Here is an 18,992-nt window from a genome sequence, read left to right as displayed (position 1 = left end):
ATTTAAAAGGGTATATACAAAGGGACTTTCAGGTTAATAAGAAAGAGTTAAAAATATGCTGTAGCAACCAAAACACGAAAAAGTCTACTGACAAGATAAAGACCTGACTTCACGAGATAACATCCAAAATGTTTTGAGACAAAGTGAAGTAAAGAATGAATCAGATATGTTTTTAAAATATAAATGTTATATTAGTCATGGTCCTCCTGAGAAACAAAACTTAACAGGGTGTGTGCATGCATATATACATATATATATGTATATGAATATGTATATATATGTGTGTGTGTGTGTGTGTGTATATATATATATATATATATATATATAGAGAGAGAGAGAGAGAGAGAGAGAGAGAGAGATTGAGATTTAAGGAATTGGCTCACATGATTGTGGAGGGTTGGTGAGTCCAGTGTCTGATAGGATAGGCTGATTGACTGGAGACTCTGGGAAGAGTCACAGTTGGACTCCAAAGGCAGTTTTCCTGGCAGAATACCTTCTTACTCCAGGAATCCAGTCTTTGTTCCATTAAGCCCTTTAATTGATTGGAAGAGGCCCACCCACATTGTGAGGGGTAATCTGTTTTTCTCAGAGTCCACTGATTTAAATGTTTACACCATCTAAAAAAAATTGCAGAGAAACTTCCACAGTAAGATTCGACCAATATCTGGGTACTGTGGCCCAGCCAAGTTAACACATGAAATTAACCATCACAAACATCTTTCCTCTAATTATTTTGATCACAATTAAAATAATAGGGGGAGCAGGCTTCAAGTGTTTATCCAGAATGTTCTATCTTTTAAAAATAGATCTCAAGAAAACATGTAAAATGTCTAATATCTATCACATCTCAGTGGTAAATACATGGGTGTTTTCTTTCTTCTTTCTTCTTTCTTCTTCTTTTTTGAGACGGAGTCTCACTCTGTCTCCCAGGTCGAAGTGCAGTGGCGTGATCTTGACTCACTGCAACCTCTACCTCCTGGGTTCAAACGATACTCCTGCCTCAGCCTTCCCAGTAGCTGGGATTATAGGTGTGCACCACCATGCCCAACTAATTTTTGTATTTTTAGTAGATACAAGGTTTTACCATGTTGGCCAGACTGGTCTCAAATTCCTGGCCTCAAGTGATCTGCCCACCTTGGCCTCCCAAAGTGCTGGGATTATAGGAGTGAGCCACTGGGCCTGGCCATGAGCCACCTGCACCTGGCCTGTTTCTCAATATTTGACTATAATATATTAAAGAAGATGCTTGGCGACATACTGGATTATTGCATGTGAACAGAGGGTTGTTGTAGTAGTGTAAAAAGTTGTCTCTTCTCTAGTTACCAGTGAAAGGACCAAACAGAATGGGTTGATACTGGCAAGAGAGGGACATACACTGGGCACTGGAATAATCCATATATATAATAACATCAGCTGGGCATGGTCAGTCACGCCTGTAATCTCAGCACTTTGGGAGGCCAAGGTGGGAGGATTGATTGAGGCCAGAGGTTCCATACTAGTCTGGGCAACAAAGCGAGACCTTATATCAAAACCAAACAAGAGTAGCTATTATCTAATCCATGTAAATTCATGGAATCTTCTGAAAGTTTTTTAAAAAAAGTGTAGCCTGTGTGTCTCTGGGATTCTCTTGCATTCCTACTGGAAACATAGGAATAAATATTTTAGCCTTCAGAATTTCAACTAATTCTGTAAGTATGATATTAGAAAATGATTGTTTATCTTGAGTTAATTAATATTTTAGGCTGGATCCTAAATACCATCCTCATAAAAATGTTGAGTAGACATATAGGTAATTTTTAACAGAGCAATGATGTATTTTCCTCTCCTGAAGAGTCTCACTGGGAGAGGCTAACAGCTGATATGAGGTGAAATGTAGGCTCTGTAAGGGGCACAGAACAGAGGACCACCAGGGCTGGAACTTCCAGAACTCTGGGTCTGCAAACAGAGAAGATAATAAGGGCTTCTATTTAGTAACATGAAGTTATAAGTATAATGTAAATAGCTAATGTCTTACATTTAAATGTATACACAAGTCCTCTTATGGATCTGAGACCCCAGTAGAAGAATGAGCAATTTTGCATAAACATAGTTGCAGAAGGGAGCATACTATTTTTTTTTTTTTTTTTTTTTTTTTGAGACAGAGTTTCGCTCTTGTTACCCAGGCTGGAGTGCAATGGCGCGATCTCAGCTCACCGCAACCTCCGCCTCCTGGGTTCAGGCAATTCTCCTGCCTCAGCCTCCTGAGTAGCTGGGATTATAGGCACGCACCACCATGCCCAGCTAATTTTTTTTTTTGTATTTTTAGTAGAGACGGGGTTTCACCATGTTGACCAAGTTGGTCTCGATCTCTCGACCTCGTGATCCACCCGTCTCGGCCTCCCAAAGTGCTGGGATTACAGGCTTGAGCCACCGCGCCCGGCCTATTTTTTAAAAAAAGGAGCTATAAAAAAAAATTTTTTTTTTTTTTTTTTTGAGACAGGTTCTCACTGTGTCACCCCGCCTGGAGTTCAGTGGCATGATCATGGTTCACTGCAGCTTCAGCCCTTTGGGTTCAAGTGATCTTCCTGCCTCAGTCTCTTGCGTAGCTGGGACTTCAGGAGAGTACCAGCACACACAGCTAATTTTTAAATATTGTTTATAGGAAGGGTCTGACTTTCTTGCCCAGGCTTCTCTCAAACTCTTGGGTTCAAGCAATCCTCCCACAGTGCTGGGATTACAGGCATGAGCCACTGTGCTTTGCTGAATTTATCCTTTTTTACAGTAAAATAAATTGGGCCAGGCATGGTGACTCACGCCTGTAATCCCAGCACTTTGGGAGGCTGAGGCTGGCAGATTGCGTGAGCTCAGGAGTTTGTGACCAGCCTGGGCAACACGGCGAAACCCCATCTCTACTAAAATACAAAACATTTGCCAGGCGTGGTGGCGTGTGCCTGTAGTCCCAGCTACTTGGGAGGCTGAGGCAGGAGAATTGCTTGAACCGAGGAGGTGGAGGTTGCAGTGACCCAAGATTGCACCACTGTACTCCAGCCTGGGTGACAGAGCACCACTCTGTCTCAAAAAAAAAAAAAAGAAATTGAGTGGTGAGACGAAATTTGGTAGTAATACCAGTGATGAATTGTTGCCTATAAAATTGCATAATTCTTAATGCTAGTGAAGGAAGTTTCTTGCAGCATTATTTATACCATAAATTGAAAACTACTGAAATGCCTTAAAATAGGAGAATTTTAATTATATGTCAACATAAAATGTATGTCCATGTTCTGTCAACATAATGTTTTTCTGGGATCATTAATAAAAATAATTTTGAAGAATTTTAACAGTGATATGTTCTGCTCATGGCTACATTATGTTAAGAAAATAGAATATGTAACTATGTAGGGCTTTCCTGGTTGTGTTTATGTATACACATAAATATTTATATTCATGTATATGCATCTGAAAGATTGAAAGGAAATGTACCAGTATACTTAGAATCTCTTACTATTGGAATAATGAGTAGTGATTTTTGTAGTGTTATGTCTTCTACATTTAAAGGTGATATATGTTATCTTTAGAAAATAAATATTTATGTTATTTTTATTAGAAAGATACATTATCTAGAGTGAGTGAAAAGCATAGAGAGATGTGATTTTTGGCTATTTGTACATGTAAAGTGGTGAGTAGTTCCAAAAATGGGTTAGATGTAACTTTTGATCTGTTTAAAGGTGAGCCATATACACAAAATGGGGTCAGTTAGTGATTACGCAGAGTTATTTGTCTGCACTTTAACCAGAACTGTTTTGAAATGTGTGACCTCCTTGTCTGGTATGTGTGTGTTTATCAGTGTTCTACATTACTTCAGAAATGAATTATTTTTTTTCCTTTTTAGTTATTTAAATCAAATAATACTCTTTACTCCTTTAGGCTTCACGAAAACCTCGTGAAGAGCGAGATGTGTCTCAGTGTGAAAGTGTTGCTTCCACTGTTTCTGCTCAAGAGGATGAAGATATTGAAGCCTCCAACGAAGAAGAAAATCCAGAAGACAGCGAAGGTATCTCAAAATTTTAAATTTAGTTGTGACATCTGCTATCCTGAATAAATAATTTTTAGTCATTTGACTCTGTAGGAATTGCTTCGTTGAGGAAACAATGTACCAGTGTTTTCATGGTGAGGAGACTTCAAACTTGAACATAATGTTTTTATTCATTTAATCACAAATATTTATGTAGCACCTAAGCTGGTCCAGAAGATCTTGGAAATGGGAGTCCTGCTTCAGACATCAAGTGCCAACATCAATAAAATATCTGTGTGTCTATGTCATTGTCGCATTTATTTGTTCATTTAGTATCATCAGTTATGTTTCTCTTTATTGCCTTGAGTTTATTTTCATATTTTTACAGATTTATATGTACTATATTAATGTTTTTATGTAAAAATAATTAATGACCCTAGAAGCAACAGTAGAAAAAAAAAAACCCATGAAACCTAGGGAAATTTAAGAAATAATGTCTCTGTCGTTTAAACAAATTAATGACAAGTTCATGAAAAAATAAATATTTCCTTGATTATTTTGGTTAAAAAAAGATATCTAATTTATTTCAGTTTACACTGTGATTAAAGTTTCTGTGGATTTTTTTGTAAATTGACCGCTTCTGATGTGGGGATTTTTATAGTGCTTTTAGTAGCTGTTCATATATATTAAACATGTTCCTGTTTTGTATATGCAGATAATTTTTTCCTTCTCATTTCCCTTTTGTTTTACTTTTAAATTACCTTTGCTTAAACTTTGTGTAATTAGAGTTGTTTATCTTTTCCTTTCTAGGGTCTTTATTTTATATAAGCTTTAAACGTTCTACATTCTCCAGGTTTATTAATACTAGATTTTGGGTATTTTTGCTATAGATTATTCCTGTTGTCTTTAAACTTAAACTTATGTTGAAATGGGTTTTGGCTTTGAACAACCCCTAATCCTAAGCTTTTTTTGGGAGGGTTTGTGAAAAATGAGGTGGTCTTTAGTAAGAGTATTAGAGCAGGCTCACCCTAGGGTGGTAAGGTCAGAGTGCTGCAAACAGTGAAGGTAGTTTGCTGTGTTTATGGCACTTCCAGAGAGGTGGTCAGAGTCTCTTGGTTTTAATGGGTTTGTTTCGGGTGGCTAATATTCCCTGGGGTTATAAATGTTAATGAAACTTGGAGGTTAATAAACCTCCTCAGGCTGCCATAACAAAATACCACAGACTGGGTGGCTTCAGCAACTGAAAGTAATTTTCTCACAGTTGTGAAGGCTGTACGTCCAAGATCCAGGTGCTGGCACAGTTGCTTTCTGATGAGGGCTGTCTTCCTGGCTTGCAGAAGGCCAGCCGCCTCCTTCCTTTGTCCTTACATGGCCTTTCCTTTGTGTGTGCCCACTCCTGGTGTATCTTCCTCATATGAAGACAACTCCTGCTGGATTAGAGCCCACTGTTACGACCTCACTTAACCGTATCACCTCCTTCAAGGCCTTGTCTCCAAATACAGTACATTGTGGGATAGGGCTTCAACCTGAGAGTTTTGGTGGGGAGGGGCACAATTCAGTCCATAACAAAGCCCAAGTCCATTATTGATATGTCGATCTGATCAAGGGTAGGGTGGCACCATCACATCTGCTCAATCATCTAGAAGAGCTTCCTCTTAAGAGGAAATGAATTTCCCGGTAGAATTTTAGGATCTCTCCTCCTTTTGACTTAGCTTCATTTGGAAAGTGTCAAGACAAGAACATAAATGCCGTTTATGTGACCTGTGATCTCATACTTATTCCTAATCTTAATAAGACACTACAGATGCACTGTTTATTGTGTGGCAAGACTCTTGCCAATTGAAGATTGAAGGTAGCTGCTGAAGGGAGGGTTCCTGTGTCTGTTTCCTAAAACACATCTGACTGTGTATCTTTCATGATTAGAAGAATTAAATCAGACCAGAACTTCACCACAGTTTGGATTTGCTCTTCTCTTTTTCTACATCATTCTTTAAGGGTTTTTTTTTCCCCTGTATCTTTAGAAAAAAAAAGATACTCGTGTTTGGCTGTTGCTTAGTGAAACATTGTACTTTGGAAACCTTCCTACTCTTTTGTGGCTTGGAAGAAGAAAATTGGAAAAGTGCTTACGTCAAATGATATCATCTGCTGTATGATCACCAACATGTCTTCTAAAATTTTGAAGATAAATGCCTTATTAGTTTGCCCTTGGATTTGGGGCTTTCTACCACTATCTAAATAGAAAAGAAGGTTAAGTCAGGCTTCTTGTTAGCTTTTCATTGCGTTGGGAGGATCTTTCAATAACAGTAATGGCTGCCATATATTAAAACCTTGTTACATGTGAGGTACTGTTCTGAGTTACTTGCTTGTCTTTTGTTTTATTTTGGAGACTTGAACTGTCATCTGGATTCCAGGCTCATATAGCTAATCACATGCTCATTATTTCCATTTGGATTCCTGAGAGCCATCTCATAGTTAACATCCAAAGCAAACTCTTGTGTCTCTACCACCACAAGCTGCATTTCCCTCTAGTCTTTCCCTATATCAATAAATTTGCTTTTCTTTAGTCTCTTTAGAATTGGATTCTTGTCTCGATAGCTCCTATCCTGCTTCTGAGGAGCCCTCCTTGCAATAGTTTTTTTTATTAGTCTCTTGCTTTTATTCCATTCTGTTTATTTACTTTTACAGATGAGGTCTCAGTCTGTCACCTAGGCTGGAGTGCAGTGGCTCGATTATGGCTCACTGCAGCCTCGAACTCCTAGGCTTAAGTGATTTTCCCACCTAGTCCTCTCAAGTAGCTGGGACCATAGGCATGCACCACCACACCTGACTAATGTACTTTTTTACTTTTTGTAGATACAAGGTCCATTCTGTTTTTTCTTCCATAGCAGCTCAAGTAGTTCTTAAAATGTAAATCAAACCTTGTTTCTTCTCTAGTCCAAATTCTGTAATACTTTCCCATCTCAGTAAGAATAAAGACCCAAGGCCTTACTGTGATTTATGAGGCTGTGCGTGAACTGATCTTTGTACCTCTGTGAACTTTCTGCCACTCTGTTTTGTTTGCCTTCTCTGCTCCAACCATACTGTTCTCTTTGCTGTTCCTGGGCAAACCAACCCCTACTTTAGGAGTCTTTGTGCTTTCTAATCCCTCTACCTGGAATGCTCTTCCCCACCATGTGCCCACAGCTCATTCTCTCATTTCCTTGAGTCCTCTGTTCAAATACCTCTTAATTCTATAATACCCTCTCACCTACTTCTTTCTCAGTTTTGTTTTTTAGTCACTGCACTGATCACCACCTGATATATCACTTTGTTTGTTTTGAGACAGAGTCTCACTTTGTCACCCAGTGCTGAAGTATCAGTGGCGTAAACACAGCTCACTGCAAGCCTTGACCTCTTGGGCTCAAGTGATTCTCTTGCCTCAGCCTCCCGATAACTGGGATTACAGGTGTATGCCACCATGCCTAGCTAATTTTTAAATGTTTTTGTAGAGATGAGGTCTTACTATGTGGCCCAGGCTGGTCTTGAACACTTGTCCTCAGGCATTCCTCCTGCCTTACCTTCCCGAAGTGCTGGGATTATAGGCGTGAGTCACCACTCCCAGCCTATATCACATATTTACTGTTTATTGTCTATTTCACGCTAGAAGGTTGGCTCCATGAGAGCATCTGCTTAGATTTTTTTAAATTTCTCTGTCCCCAGTACCTCAAACAGCTCCCTGCACATACATAATTGACACTTCATCATATTTGAATGAATACAATAATGAATTTGTAGAGGCTTTTTTTTTTTATATTGCTGTAATATACAATCAAAACATAATTTTTTTCCCCAAATGGTTATTTAGGTTCTCACAATCATTCATGCACTTTATAATCCAGCCAATATTTGAGTTACTGTGTGCCAGGCTATTACTTAAGTGATAATCAAAATATATGATCTCTGTTCTTATGGAGTTTATAGCCTAGTGGAAGAAATGACCAGAAATCATTCTAATAAATAAATCATTCTAGTAAATAAATGTAATTGTAACTAGTACATGTGGTATCAGAACTGTGTTAGCAAAACACAACTTTGTTAAGGAAACCATGGAAGGCTTTCTTTTCTTTTCTTTTCTTTTTTTTGAGTTGGAGTTTCACTCTCATTGCCCAGGCCAGAGTGCAATGGCATGATCTTGGCTCACTGCAATCTCCACCTCCCAGATTCAAGTGATTCTCCTGCCTCAGCCTCCCTGCCTCAGCTGGGAACACAGGCATGCCACACCTGGCTAATTTTGTATTTTTAGTTGAGACAGGCTTTCACTATGTTGGTCAGGCTGTTCTCGAACTCCCCACTCAGGTGATCCAACCACCTCAGCCTCCCAAAGTCCTTGGATTGCAGACTTCAGCCACTCACCCAGCCCATAGAGGCTTTTTAAGCATGTGATGTTTGAGCTGATCACCTAAGGAAAAGTAGGTGAAAGAACCTTTCAGTAAGGGTGAATGGCGTGTACAAAGTCTCTGTTGTAGAAGATACATGAGGCATTGAAAAAACTAAAGACCAATGTGACTTGAATTCAGAGATCTGTGTGCAAGCCAGAGAGGCTGGTGGGGGGCCACTGGACAAGGCCTTGCAGGCCATACCAGCAATTTTGGAACTTTATCTTAACAGTAATGGGGGTCCATTGAAAATTCACGCGAGACAGAGTGGGAGAGTGAGTTATTATGGTAAAATTTGCCTTTAAGGTAACTCTGGCTTTGTTGTAGAGAGTGTTCTGAAGTTGAATGAACAGAGTTGGTTTTGGACTAGAGTGCTAGCAGTGACGTTGAATGGGATTGGATTAATTCAAGAGAAATTTTTAGAGAGAAAATCAGCGAGCCTTGTCAAGGCAGGGTATGGGGTAAATGAGAGCAGGGTTTAACAGATGACTTTTTGGTCTCTGGTTTGTTTAATTGGATAGTAAGCACTAGAAAAGAATCTGGTTTGGGAGTGGTTATTAGAGCTCTAGTGCAGGACATACTGAATTTGTGATGCCTTTGATATATCTAGATGAAGATGTCAAAAACACTGGAAGTCTATTTATAGAATAATACAAATGATATGGGGAAAGATCTGTGTTTCAACATTAAATTAAAAATCTGTGAAATACTATTCTAGAGCCTCTGTCCAGTGTGGTAGCTGCTAGACACCTGTGGCCATTGAGCACTTGAAATTTGACTAGTTTAAGTTTAGATATGTGGGCCGGGTACAGTGGCTCATGCCTGTAATATCAGCACTTTGGGAGGCTGAGGTAGGCAGATTACTGGAGGTCAGGAGTTTAAGAACAGCCTAGGCAACATGGTGAAATGCTATCTCTACTAAAAAAATACAAAAATTAGCCGGGCATGGTGCCAGGTGCCTATAACCCCAGCTACTCAGGAGGCTGAGGCACAAGAATCACTTGAACCCAGGACACAGAAGCTGCAGTGAGCCAGTATAGCACCATTGCAATCCAGCCTGGTGACAGAGCGAGACTCTGTCTCCAAAAAAAAAAAATTAGACATGCAGAATATGTAAAATACATACCAGATTTTGAAGACTTAGTACCAAAAAAGGGAAAAATAATCTTATTATGAATTTTTTTTATATTGATTACATGTTAAAATGATGTTTTGCACATATTGGATTAATTAAATAAATTCTACAAAATTAGCTGGGCATGGTGGCACACACCTGTAATCCCAGCTACTCAGGAGGCTGAGGGAAGAGAATTGCTTGAGCCTGGGAGGCGGAGGTTGCAGTGAGCTAGATTGCACCATTGTACTCTAGCCTGGGTGACCAGAGCAAAAGCCCATCTCCAAAAAATAAAATTAAAAAAAAAAACCAAAAACATACATACATATATACATAGTTTAAATTAATTTGACCCATTTCATACTTTTTAAATGTGGTCATCAGGAAAATTAAAATTACAGATGTGATTACATTATATGCCTATTGGATAGAGCTGTTCTAGAGTGTCAGTTCAGCTGGGTAAAAGGAAATTCACAGGAAGAGGCTTCTAGAAATACACCAGAATGTCGTCATTTATAGGAATTTTTTTGTTTAGGTTTATCTTTCTTTGTTTTTCAATTTCTTATAAATTATTTTCAGACATTAAAAGCCTTTATGCTTTTAGTTTCAGAAGGTCAAGACAATTTGATCTTTCACTTGTATATTCTGTAGGAAACTTTAGCCCTCTCAATGGCTGTAAATACTCCATCGAGGTCATCAAAGGAGTAGAATTCATCCTAAACAACTACTTTCAAGCATGGTTTCTATCACCACCTGAAACATGTTCATTATCAGATTTTTATGCTGTATCATTATCTTTAAGGTGCAGAAAATAGTTCTGATACAGAAAGTGCTCCTTCTCCTTCACCAGTTGAAGCTGTGAAGCCCAGTGAGGACAGTCCTGAAAATGCTACTTCTCGAGGAAACACAGAACCTGCGGCTGAGCTTGAGCCCACTACGGAAACTGCACCCAGTACATCTCCCTCCTCAGCAGTTCCAAGTACAAAACCAGCTGAAGACGAAAGTGTGGAGACCCAGGTGAATGACAGCATCAGTGCTGAGGCAGCAGAGCAGGTGGACGTAAATCAGCAGGAGCACAGTGCCGAAGGGGGTTCTGTTCCTGATCCCCCACCCGCTACCAAAGCCGATTCTGTGGATGTTGAAATCAGGGTGCCAGAAAACCATGCATCTAAAGTTGAAGGTGATAATACCAAAGAAAGAGACTTGGATAGAGCCAGTGAGAAGGTGGAACCTAGAGAGGAAGATTTGGTGGTAGCTCAGCAAATAAATGCCCAAAGACCCGAGCCCCAGTCGGACAATGATTCCAGTGCCACGTGCAGTGCTGATGAGGATGTGGATGGAGAGCCAGAGAGGCAGAGGTGAGGCTCGTTCCGTAAGTCCTACCCTGTGCTTACTCGGCTGGTTGCTGACTGAATCACAGGGTGGTACCGGCTGTAGACATGACCCCTGTATAAATATTGGCAGGTTACAGGTAGTCTCTACGATTTTAATATTGGGCTGATACTATTCTGTTTAACCAGAAACAATTGTGTGATCATTTTAATGAAACAGATCATACATTTTTCCTACGTCTATCTTGTTATGTGTATTCTGTATGAGAGCAAAAAAGGGAATTTCAACCAATAAAGTTATGAACAACTGTTGTGCCTAAGGAGGCAGCAGTGGGATGTGGTGATGAAGGTGGAAGCTAGAGCCATTAAGGAGCTCCTGCTGCTGTAAGACAGTACAGCCTCAAAACAAAGCCTGCTAGCCCCTACTTGTTAGATAGAAGAAAATGCTGAAAAGAAAAACACGTTCGGTGTGTTCTGAAAATTTTTAGAAAGCATAATTTTAATGATAATTATGACCACTTTTTTATATCAGTTAAAATTTTAGATTGTTCATTTTTGTAATTTAAAATATCAGGTATAATGCAGATTAATTTACAAGTTTGTTTGTTTGTTTGTTTTGTGATGGAGTCTTGCTCTGTTGCCCAGGCTAGAGTACAGTGGTGCAATCTTGGCTCAATGCAGCCTCTGCCTCCTGAGTTCAAGTGATTCTCCTGCCGCAGCCTCCCAAGTAGCTCGAGGACACATGCCATCATGCACGGCCAATTTTTGCGTTTTTCATAGAGATGGGGTTTCCCATGTTGGCCAGGCTGGTATCGATTTTCTGACCTCTGGTGATCTGCCCACCTCAGCTTCCCAAAGTGCTGGGATTACAAGTGTGAGCCACTGTGTCCAGCAATTTACAAGTATTTGTAGTCATTAAAGACTAAGTAATTATACCAAAAAAATGCATTATATCTATGGTTTTTGTAAAAATCACAATAAAAAGATACATATTTTACAGGTGTAGTTACCTCTTCATTTAATGTATTTTATTTCCTGGTGTTTCCTTTTCTTTAAATTGAATCACCTATAATTTTAGTAGAATGTTAAATTGGGACAAATTATAGAAGTGAATTAGATTGAAACATCACTTAATCTGAACCCAAGTAAACCCTGCCCTTTTTTTTCTTTTTAATAAGAAAAAGGAGACGAGCTACTCAACAGATAGATAAATTATCTTAAAAGTTTAGCTTTCAGAGTTTGTCTTGGTGTCTGTATTTTCAGTTAATATCCAATGTATTTTGTATCTTATATACTCCATAATGAGATGTGTTACTAGAATAATATTGAGCACTATAGTGCCTGATTTCTCAGAGTGTTTTATATAGTAGATGCTAGAATTTTCATCAACATGAATCGAAATAAAGTAGGTGTTCTGCTTAACTATTGGTTTACCAGAAAATTTGACTATCTTTTTCCTTCAGTTCAGAGTAACCTAGATTTTAAGGGTGTCAGTCTTTAACTGCAGTAAACACAAATTGATTCAAGCTGTATAGTCCTTTTTAAAGCATTCTTTAATGAAACATCTCATGTAAAATAAGGATTATCTGTGTTTTGCACTGTTGGTTTTGGTAACTATACATGAAGGAAAAATTAGGATGGCAGTAATTTTAAATGTTAAACATCTTAAGAGATGAATGTGACAGTAGCCTTGAAATTCAAAAATTCCTTGGAAAAATATGTTTTTTGACTGACACCCTAAAGTCTACAATGCTCCCAAATGATTGAAATAACACTTTCAATTTCGTATATCTTTAATATCTTCTTTATGTAGTATGTGAATTTTTAAAAACATATTCTAATTTTGTTACCAATTTATGCATTTTTTTTTTTTTTTTTGAGACGGAGTTTCGCTCTTGTTACCCAGGCTGGAGTGCAATGGCGCGATCTCGGCTCACCGCAACCTCTGCCTCCTGGGTTCAGGCAATTCTCCTGCCTCAGCCTCCTGAGTAGCTGGGATTACAGGCACGTGCCACCATGCCCAGCTAATTTTTAGTATTTTTAGTAGAGACGGGGTTTCACCATGTTGACCAGGATGGTCTCGATCTCTTGACCTTGTGATCCACCCGCCTCGGCCTCCCAAAGTGCTGGGATTACAGGCTTGAGCCACCGCGCCCGGCGTCAATTTATGCATTTTTAAATGTTCACCTTCCCCCAGTGACCACAATAACATTGGGAAATATGACCAAATTCCTAAGACATGACACTAGTATAAAATTTCCTTGAGTTTATATATTGGGCATCCTAAACTTGAGTGTAGGTATTGGAAATAACAGCCAGTGGAGTGTGAGATGCTAGGGACTATGGTGAACAGAGGAGGGTGTGCTCATGTGAGTGGGGCAGCAGCTGCCGTGGGGTGAGTGCTGATCCCATGTTGTTCGTTCTTTCCATTTTTTATGAGAAGCCAAAGTCTGGAATTTCGGATGACATTTTCAATTTAGAAATTGTAGCAGTTCATTCAAATATTTAAAAAAAAAAAAACAACTCTGTGATTCCCAACAAAATATCCTCTAACAGGTAACTAGTTTGTAACCCATGTTAGGAGGTTTATGGTAAATTAGGACCGAACGGTTTTAAATGGACTTTGTTCAGATTGTTTTGTTGATTAGATATAGACGATTCAGATAAATTTCAACCTGTAAGTCAGTATTAGGTTTCTTTTTTCTTTTTAATATAAAATGCTTTACAAATTTGCATGTTTTTCTTGTGCAGGGGCTATGGTAATCTTTTATCATTTCATTTTAGTACGTGTTCTGCTGAAGTGAGTACAATATTCAGTTTCTTTATCTGGAAAATCAGCTTTATAGGTTCCTTTTTCCTTAACTGTCCATATATTTTATACGGGTTAATATATGTGTATCCATATGTGCATGTGTATGTGCATATTATAAGAAATTATGGTGATTGTATGTTTGAGTCTTAAATAAAAATGTATTCTTATCTTTTTTTAAATGGACAATTGAAGAATGTTTCCTATGGAATCAAAGCCTTCACTGTTAAATCCCACTGGATCTATACTAGTCTCATCCCCGTTAAAACCAAATCCACTGGACCTGCCACAGCTTCAGCATCGAGCTGCTGTTATCCCACCAATGGTAAGTTTTTATTGTGAGGAAGAAAACTAAAGTTGAAAAACAGAGACCTTTATAGAGATATTTATTTTCTTCTTTAATTGGTTCTTGAAAAAAAATTGGGGTACAAAACATAACATGAAATTAATCATTGTAACCAATTCTAAGTATACAGTTCACTAGTGTTCAGTGTGTTAAGTATATTGACATTGTTGAGAAAATGATCCCCAAGACTTCTTCATCTTTCGGATGTGAAATTAATTAAACAGCTCCTCTCTTCCTCCTTCTAGCCACTGGTAAGCACTGTTCTGCTTTCTGGTTCTGTGAATTTAATACATAGTTTAGATACCAATGAAATGTTTTGTACCACAACACTTACTATACCAAATGTATGGGTTTCTTCCTCACACTAATGAATTCTCCACCTTTTTGGACACCAGCTAGGTTCCTACAGTTTAGTTCAGTTTGGACACTCACTACCCTGCACAATTGTCTAATACCACTAAGGGCTCAGTACCACAGGCTACCCCCATTTCTGATGCCAGTTCTATCCAGGTTACTCACACTTCTGACTAAGCTCCAAATTGGAGATTCCTCCGACTCTCCCCTTCAGGTTCCATAATCTGCTAGAATGCCTCAGAGACTTAGGAAAGTACTTTACTTATAATTACTTGTTCATTTTAAAGGATATAACTCGGAAACAGCCAAATGAAAGAGATGCCTTGGGCAAGGTGTGCAGAAGGAGTGTGGAGCTTCTGTGCCCTCTCTAGGCCTGCCACCCTCTCAGCATCTCTATGTGTTCACCAACCTGGAAACTCTTTAAACCCCATTGTTTGGGGTTTTTGTGAAGGCCTCATCACATAGGCATGATTGACTAAGTCATTGGCCACTGGTGATGGGTACATGAACCTTTAGCCCCTCTCCTCTCTCTGGAGGGTTGGAGGTGGGGTGAGCTCGGTGTAGCTGAAAGTTCCAGCCCTTGCTGGGCATGGTGATGCCCACCTGTAGTCCCAGCTCTCTATTCCCAGCTATTTGGGAGGCGGAGGCAAGAGGATTGCAAGTTCAAGCCCAGCCTGAGCGAAATATTGGGAAACATCCTACCACAACACCCAGAGAAGTTCCAGCCTCATGCCTTGAGGTCTTTTGGGCTCCCAGCCCTTATTCTGAGGCCATTTAGACACCCCCAGCCAGGAGTCATCTTGTTAGCATACAAAAGACACTCTGACTGCTTTGAAAATTCTAAAGATTTGAAACAAAAGTCTTTGGAAGAGAGAACAAATAATTCTTATTGTATCACCCTATGTCATATAAATGAAATTATACAGTATTTGTCATTTTGTGATAGGCTCATTTCACTCAGTATAATGTCCTCTAAGTATATTTAGCACGTCCCAGAATTTTTTTTTTTAAAGGCTGAATGGTACTCTGTTGTATCTGTATGTTACATTTTATTCATTCATCCATTCATGGACATTTGGGTTGCTTATACCTCTGTACTATTGTGACTAGTACCTCTATGGTCAGTCCTTGATTTTAGTACCTTGGTTTTTCTTATATCCTCCTTTGCTGGGCTTGGGTTAGGGAGTGCCAAGACATATGGGAGAGAAGGGTAGGAATATGCCGAGTCTAACTTTAAACTCTTACAGATAACCAAAATTTATATCCTTAGTGCATTGATTTTTCAAATGACTTGTGATGATTGATTGAAGTGGTCATTTCCAGTTAAAAAAAAAATTATAATGCTCTAGCCATAAATATTAGTAAGTCCTGTTTTTATTTGTAACCATGGCAATAAGAAGCCATAAAACAGTAGTAGCATTAAGCATATAATTAGGTTTTGAAAATTTAGAATGACTAGAGATTATGGCTAGCTCTAGTATACAATTTTAAGTGTAGTTTATTTTTTTGTTTTACCTTAATCTACAGATTTCAAGTCAGTTTTATTTACATTTTACCTTATCTGTATAAATTTGACTCATTTTTGATACTAAATTCCAATATTGAGTATTGTTCTTTTCTTTAGTTATGTCCTCTTTATTCAAATATTTAAAGCTCTTGCTTTATTCAAAAATGTGTTTTCTGTCTTAAATAATAATTGGTAAAAACTAGTTAATTATATACTTATTACAAAAAGATCATTAAATATTTGTTCATTCATTGATTCATTCAAATGAACACTTATTGAGTGATTAGTTTAAGACAATGTTCTTCATATTGTGGAGAATATAAATATATATCTCCTCTGATTTTTTTAAAAAAAAACTAAATTTAGGGACTGGTCTACATAATAAAGCAAAGAGGCTGGGCGTGGTGGCTTATGCCTATAATCCCAGCACTATTGGAAGGCTGAGGCAGGTGGATTGCTTGAGCACAGGAGTTCCAAGACCAGCCCTGTGACACTGTCTCAAAACAAAACAAAAGCATAAAACAATTACCGTAAAGGTTAAAATGAATTAAAATGTGATGCTCTATTAGGTTAAAAATACTATGGATATTTTGGAGAAGAGCGAGTATCTTCTTAATCAGCCTTAAAAAAGAAAGAAATTCTGGCACGTGCTTAACAAAGACCCTGCATAAGAAATAATATTTTCATTGGATCAAAACAGCTCATTTGGTTTATAGCAAAAGGAGGAGAAACCATATTTACGTGTAAAACAAAGCACAAAGGCAAGAAAGTTAGGAGTTTTAGGATCAGTGAATAATACTACTTATGCTGGGGAAAAACTATGGAAGTCTTAAGTTACCAAATTCTAAAAAAGTCAGATCTCTAGGGCATACTAGTGATATTTGTTATTCATGAAGTATTTAATCATGGACTGTGTTCTGGGCTGTTTTTTTTTGTTTTTGTTTTTGTTTTTTTTTAATTAACTCAGGATTTCTGGGCTATTTTTTAAGTATTGGCTAAAACATCTTGGATTCTTTTCATAAAGTCAGAGAGACAGAAAAGTATCAATTTCAAACTGTGGTAAATGCTGTATACTGTGAAAGCAATGAACAGGCTGCAATGAGAAGGAAAACAGGGAGGGAATTACTATGTTTTATTGGATGCTTATGGATGACCTATCTTAAGAACAGTCCATATCTGTCCTAAGAGAATGGCTATGTGAATGAATTGGTTGCGGGAGAGGAGGAGATTGATTAGTCAGGGATGGCTGCCACGTTTCTGGCTAAAGCACCTGAGGTTCCATGTCTAAAATGTAGAACAACTGAAGAAGAAGAATGGATTTTAGAAAATGGGAAGTTCCCTTCTTATTGTAAGTTCTGAGCTTCCTCGAGATATCCCAAGTGAAGTTGTTAGGTAGGCCATTTTATATGAATGTGGAACTTGGAGAAGGTGTCTTGAGGAAATAGAAAATTTGTGAATCATTAACAAATGGATGGCATTTAAATCAACATAAATGGATGTTATCTGCTGGGCACAGTGGCTCACACCAGTAATCCCAGCACTTTGGGAAGCTTGAGACGAGCAGATCACTTGAGGCCAGGAGTTTGAGACCAGCCTGGCCAACATGACGAAAACCCTTCTCTACTAAAAAAATAGAAAAATTATCTGGGTGTGGTGTTGCACACCTACAATCTCAACTACTTGGGAGCCTGAGGCAGCAGAATTGCTTAAACCTGGGAGGTGGAGGTTGCAGTGAGTCAAGATCGCACCACTGCACTGCAGCCTAGGTAACGGTGAAATTGTGCCTCAAGAAAAGGAAAAAATACATAAATGGATGTGATCCCTGGTGAAAGAGAGATGAGGGATGGGACCTAGGGCCAAGCCACAAGGGACTTGGCTGCCATAAATTAGAATCAGACAGATGTGTTTTAATTTGTGACTTTTGATTTATCTTATTACAGCTTGTGTGATTTATATTGTGATCTGTTCTGAAGGAAAACTAGGTCTCACTGTGTTGCACAGGTTGTAGTGCAATGGTGCGATCTCGGCCCACTGCAACTCTGCCTCTTGGGCTCAAGCTATTCTCCTGTGTCAGCCTTCTGAGTAGCTGGGACTACAGGCGCACACTACCACACCCAGCTAAATTTTTGCATTTTTGGTAGAGACAGAGTTTCACCATGTTGGTTAGGCTGGTCTTGAACTCCCGATCTCAGGTGATCTGTCTGCCTCAGCCTTCCAAAGCACTGGGATTACAGGTGTGAGCCACTGCTCCCGGCCTTAAGCATTATTCTTGAAGATTACTTGGATTAAAAATCGATAAAATTAATTCAACCAGTAATATGACAGAAATAAGCATTACTTGTAACAGACGGCAGTTATCACAACATTGGTTGTTGGCATATTTAGATTTATTTTCTTCCTGTAGGTATCCTGCACCCCGTGTAACATACCAATTGGAACCCCAGTGAGTGGCTATGCTCTCTACCAGCGACACATTAAAGCAATGCATGAGTCAGCACTCCTGGAGGAGCAGCGGCAGAGGCAAGAACAGATAGATTTGGAATGCAGAAGTTCTACGAGTCCATGTGGCACATCCAAGAGTCCAAACAGAGAGTGGGAAGGTAGGTAAAGAGAGCTATCACCACAGATAAGTTTTATGAAGGGCAACAAAGCTAAACCCAAAAGTAGTGTCCATTGTGCTTTGTAAGTTAGCTTCCCAATTGATGGTTATATTTGTCCCTAGGAGACACAATTCCTTACCTCAGTTAAGCTATGAAAAAAAGTTAGTATTATTAACTGCTAAAGGATGCCAGTAATATTTTTAGTAGCATTCTAGTTAATATAAATTTTCTGATACTCATCTTTATGCTGGAAGTCATTATAAATAAAGTCATGCTTTATGTTCCATTCATCTGAATTTTCAGAGTAAGTGAGAATTGTTGTCCCGTCCTTGAAGCAAATCACCTTCGAATATTACACTGTAATATTCACATTCTCTGGTAGATGAGAGATACAACTTTGTGTAGTGGATATTCCCAATCAGACGCTGGCTCAGCCTTCACCTTGGCATTTGCCAGCTGTGTGGCCACAGGCAAGTCACTTAACCTTTCATAGCTTTAGTTTTCTCATCTGTAAAATGAAAATAA

At 38.7% G+C, this 18,992-nt stretch overlaps 1 protein-coding gene across 27 annotated transcripts in view; it reads left to right on the top strand.

Moving 5' to 3' along the window:
* NCOR1 (nuclear receptor corepressor 1) overlaps positions 1 to 18,992 on the top strand; it is a 182,392-nt gene that overhangs the window by 99,538 nt on the left and 63,862 nt on the right. For 22 of the 27 annotated variants that reach the window (XM_074388230.1, XM_074388224.1, XM_074388215.1 and 19 more), the window contains 4 exons: positions 3,904 to 4,030; positions 10,323 to 10,878; positions 13,856 to 13,985; positions 18,272 to 18,467. In XM_074388230.1, coding sequence (XP_074244331.1) covers positions 3,904 to 4,030; positions 10,323 to 10,878; positions 13,856 to 13,985; positions 18,272 to 18,467 — 1,009 coding nt within the window. The remainder of the gene's footprint in view (positions 1 to 3,903; positions 4,031 to 10,322; positions 10,879 to 13,855; positions 13,986 to 18,271; positions 18,468 to 18,992) is intronic. The other 5 variants (XM_074388228.1, XM_074388226.1, XM_074388217.1 and 2 more) reach the window with 1 other exon arrangement.

Source organism: Saimiri boliviensis, chromosome 17, assembly GCF_048565385.1.
Source record: "Saimiri boliviensis isolate mSaiBol1 chromosome 17, mSaiBol1.pri, whole genome shotgun sequence".
NCBI lineage: Eukaryota > Metazoa > Chordata > Mammalia > Primates > Cebidae > Saimiri > Saimiri boliviensis.
The sequence above is the reverse complement of the archived record's forward strand: the minus strand, read 5'-3'. Positions and strand labels throughout refer to the sequence as shown.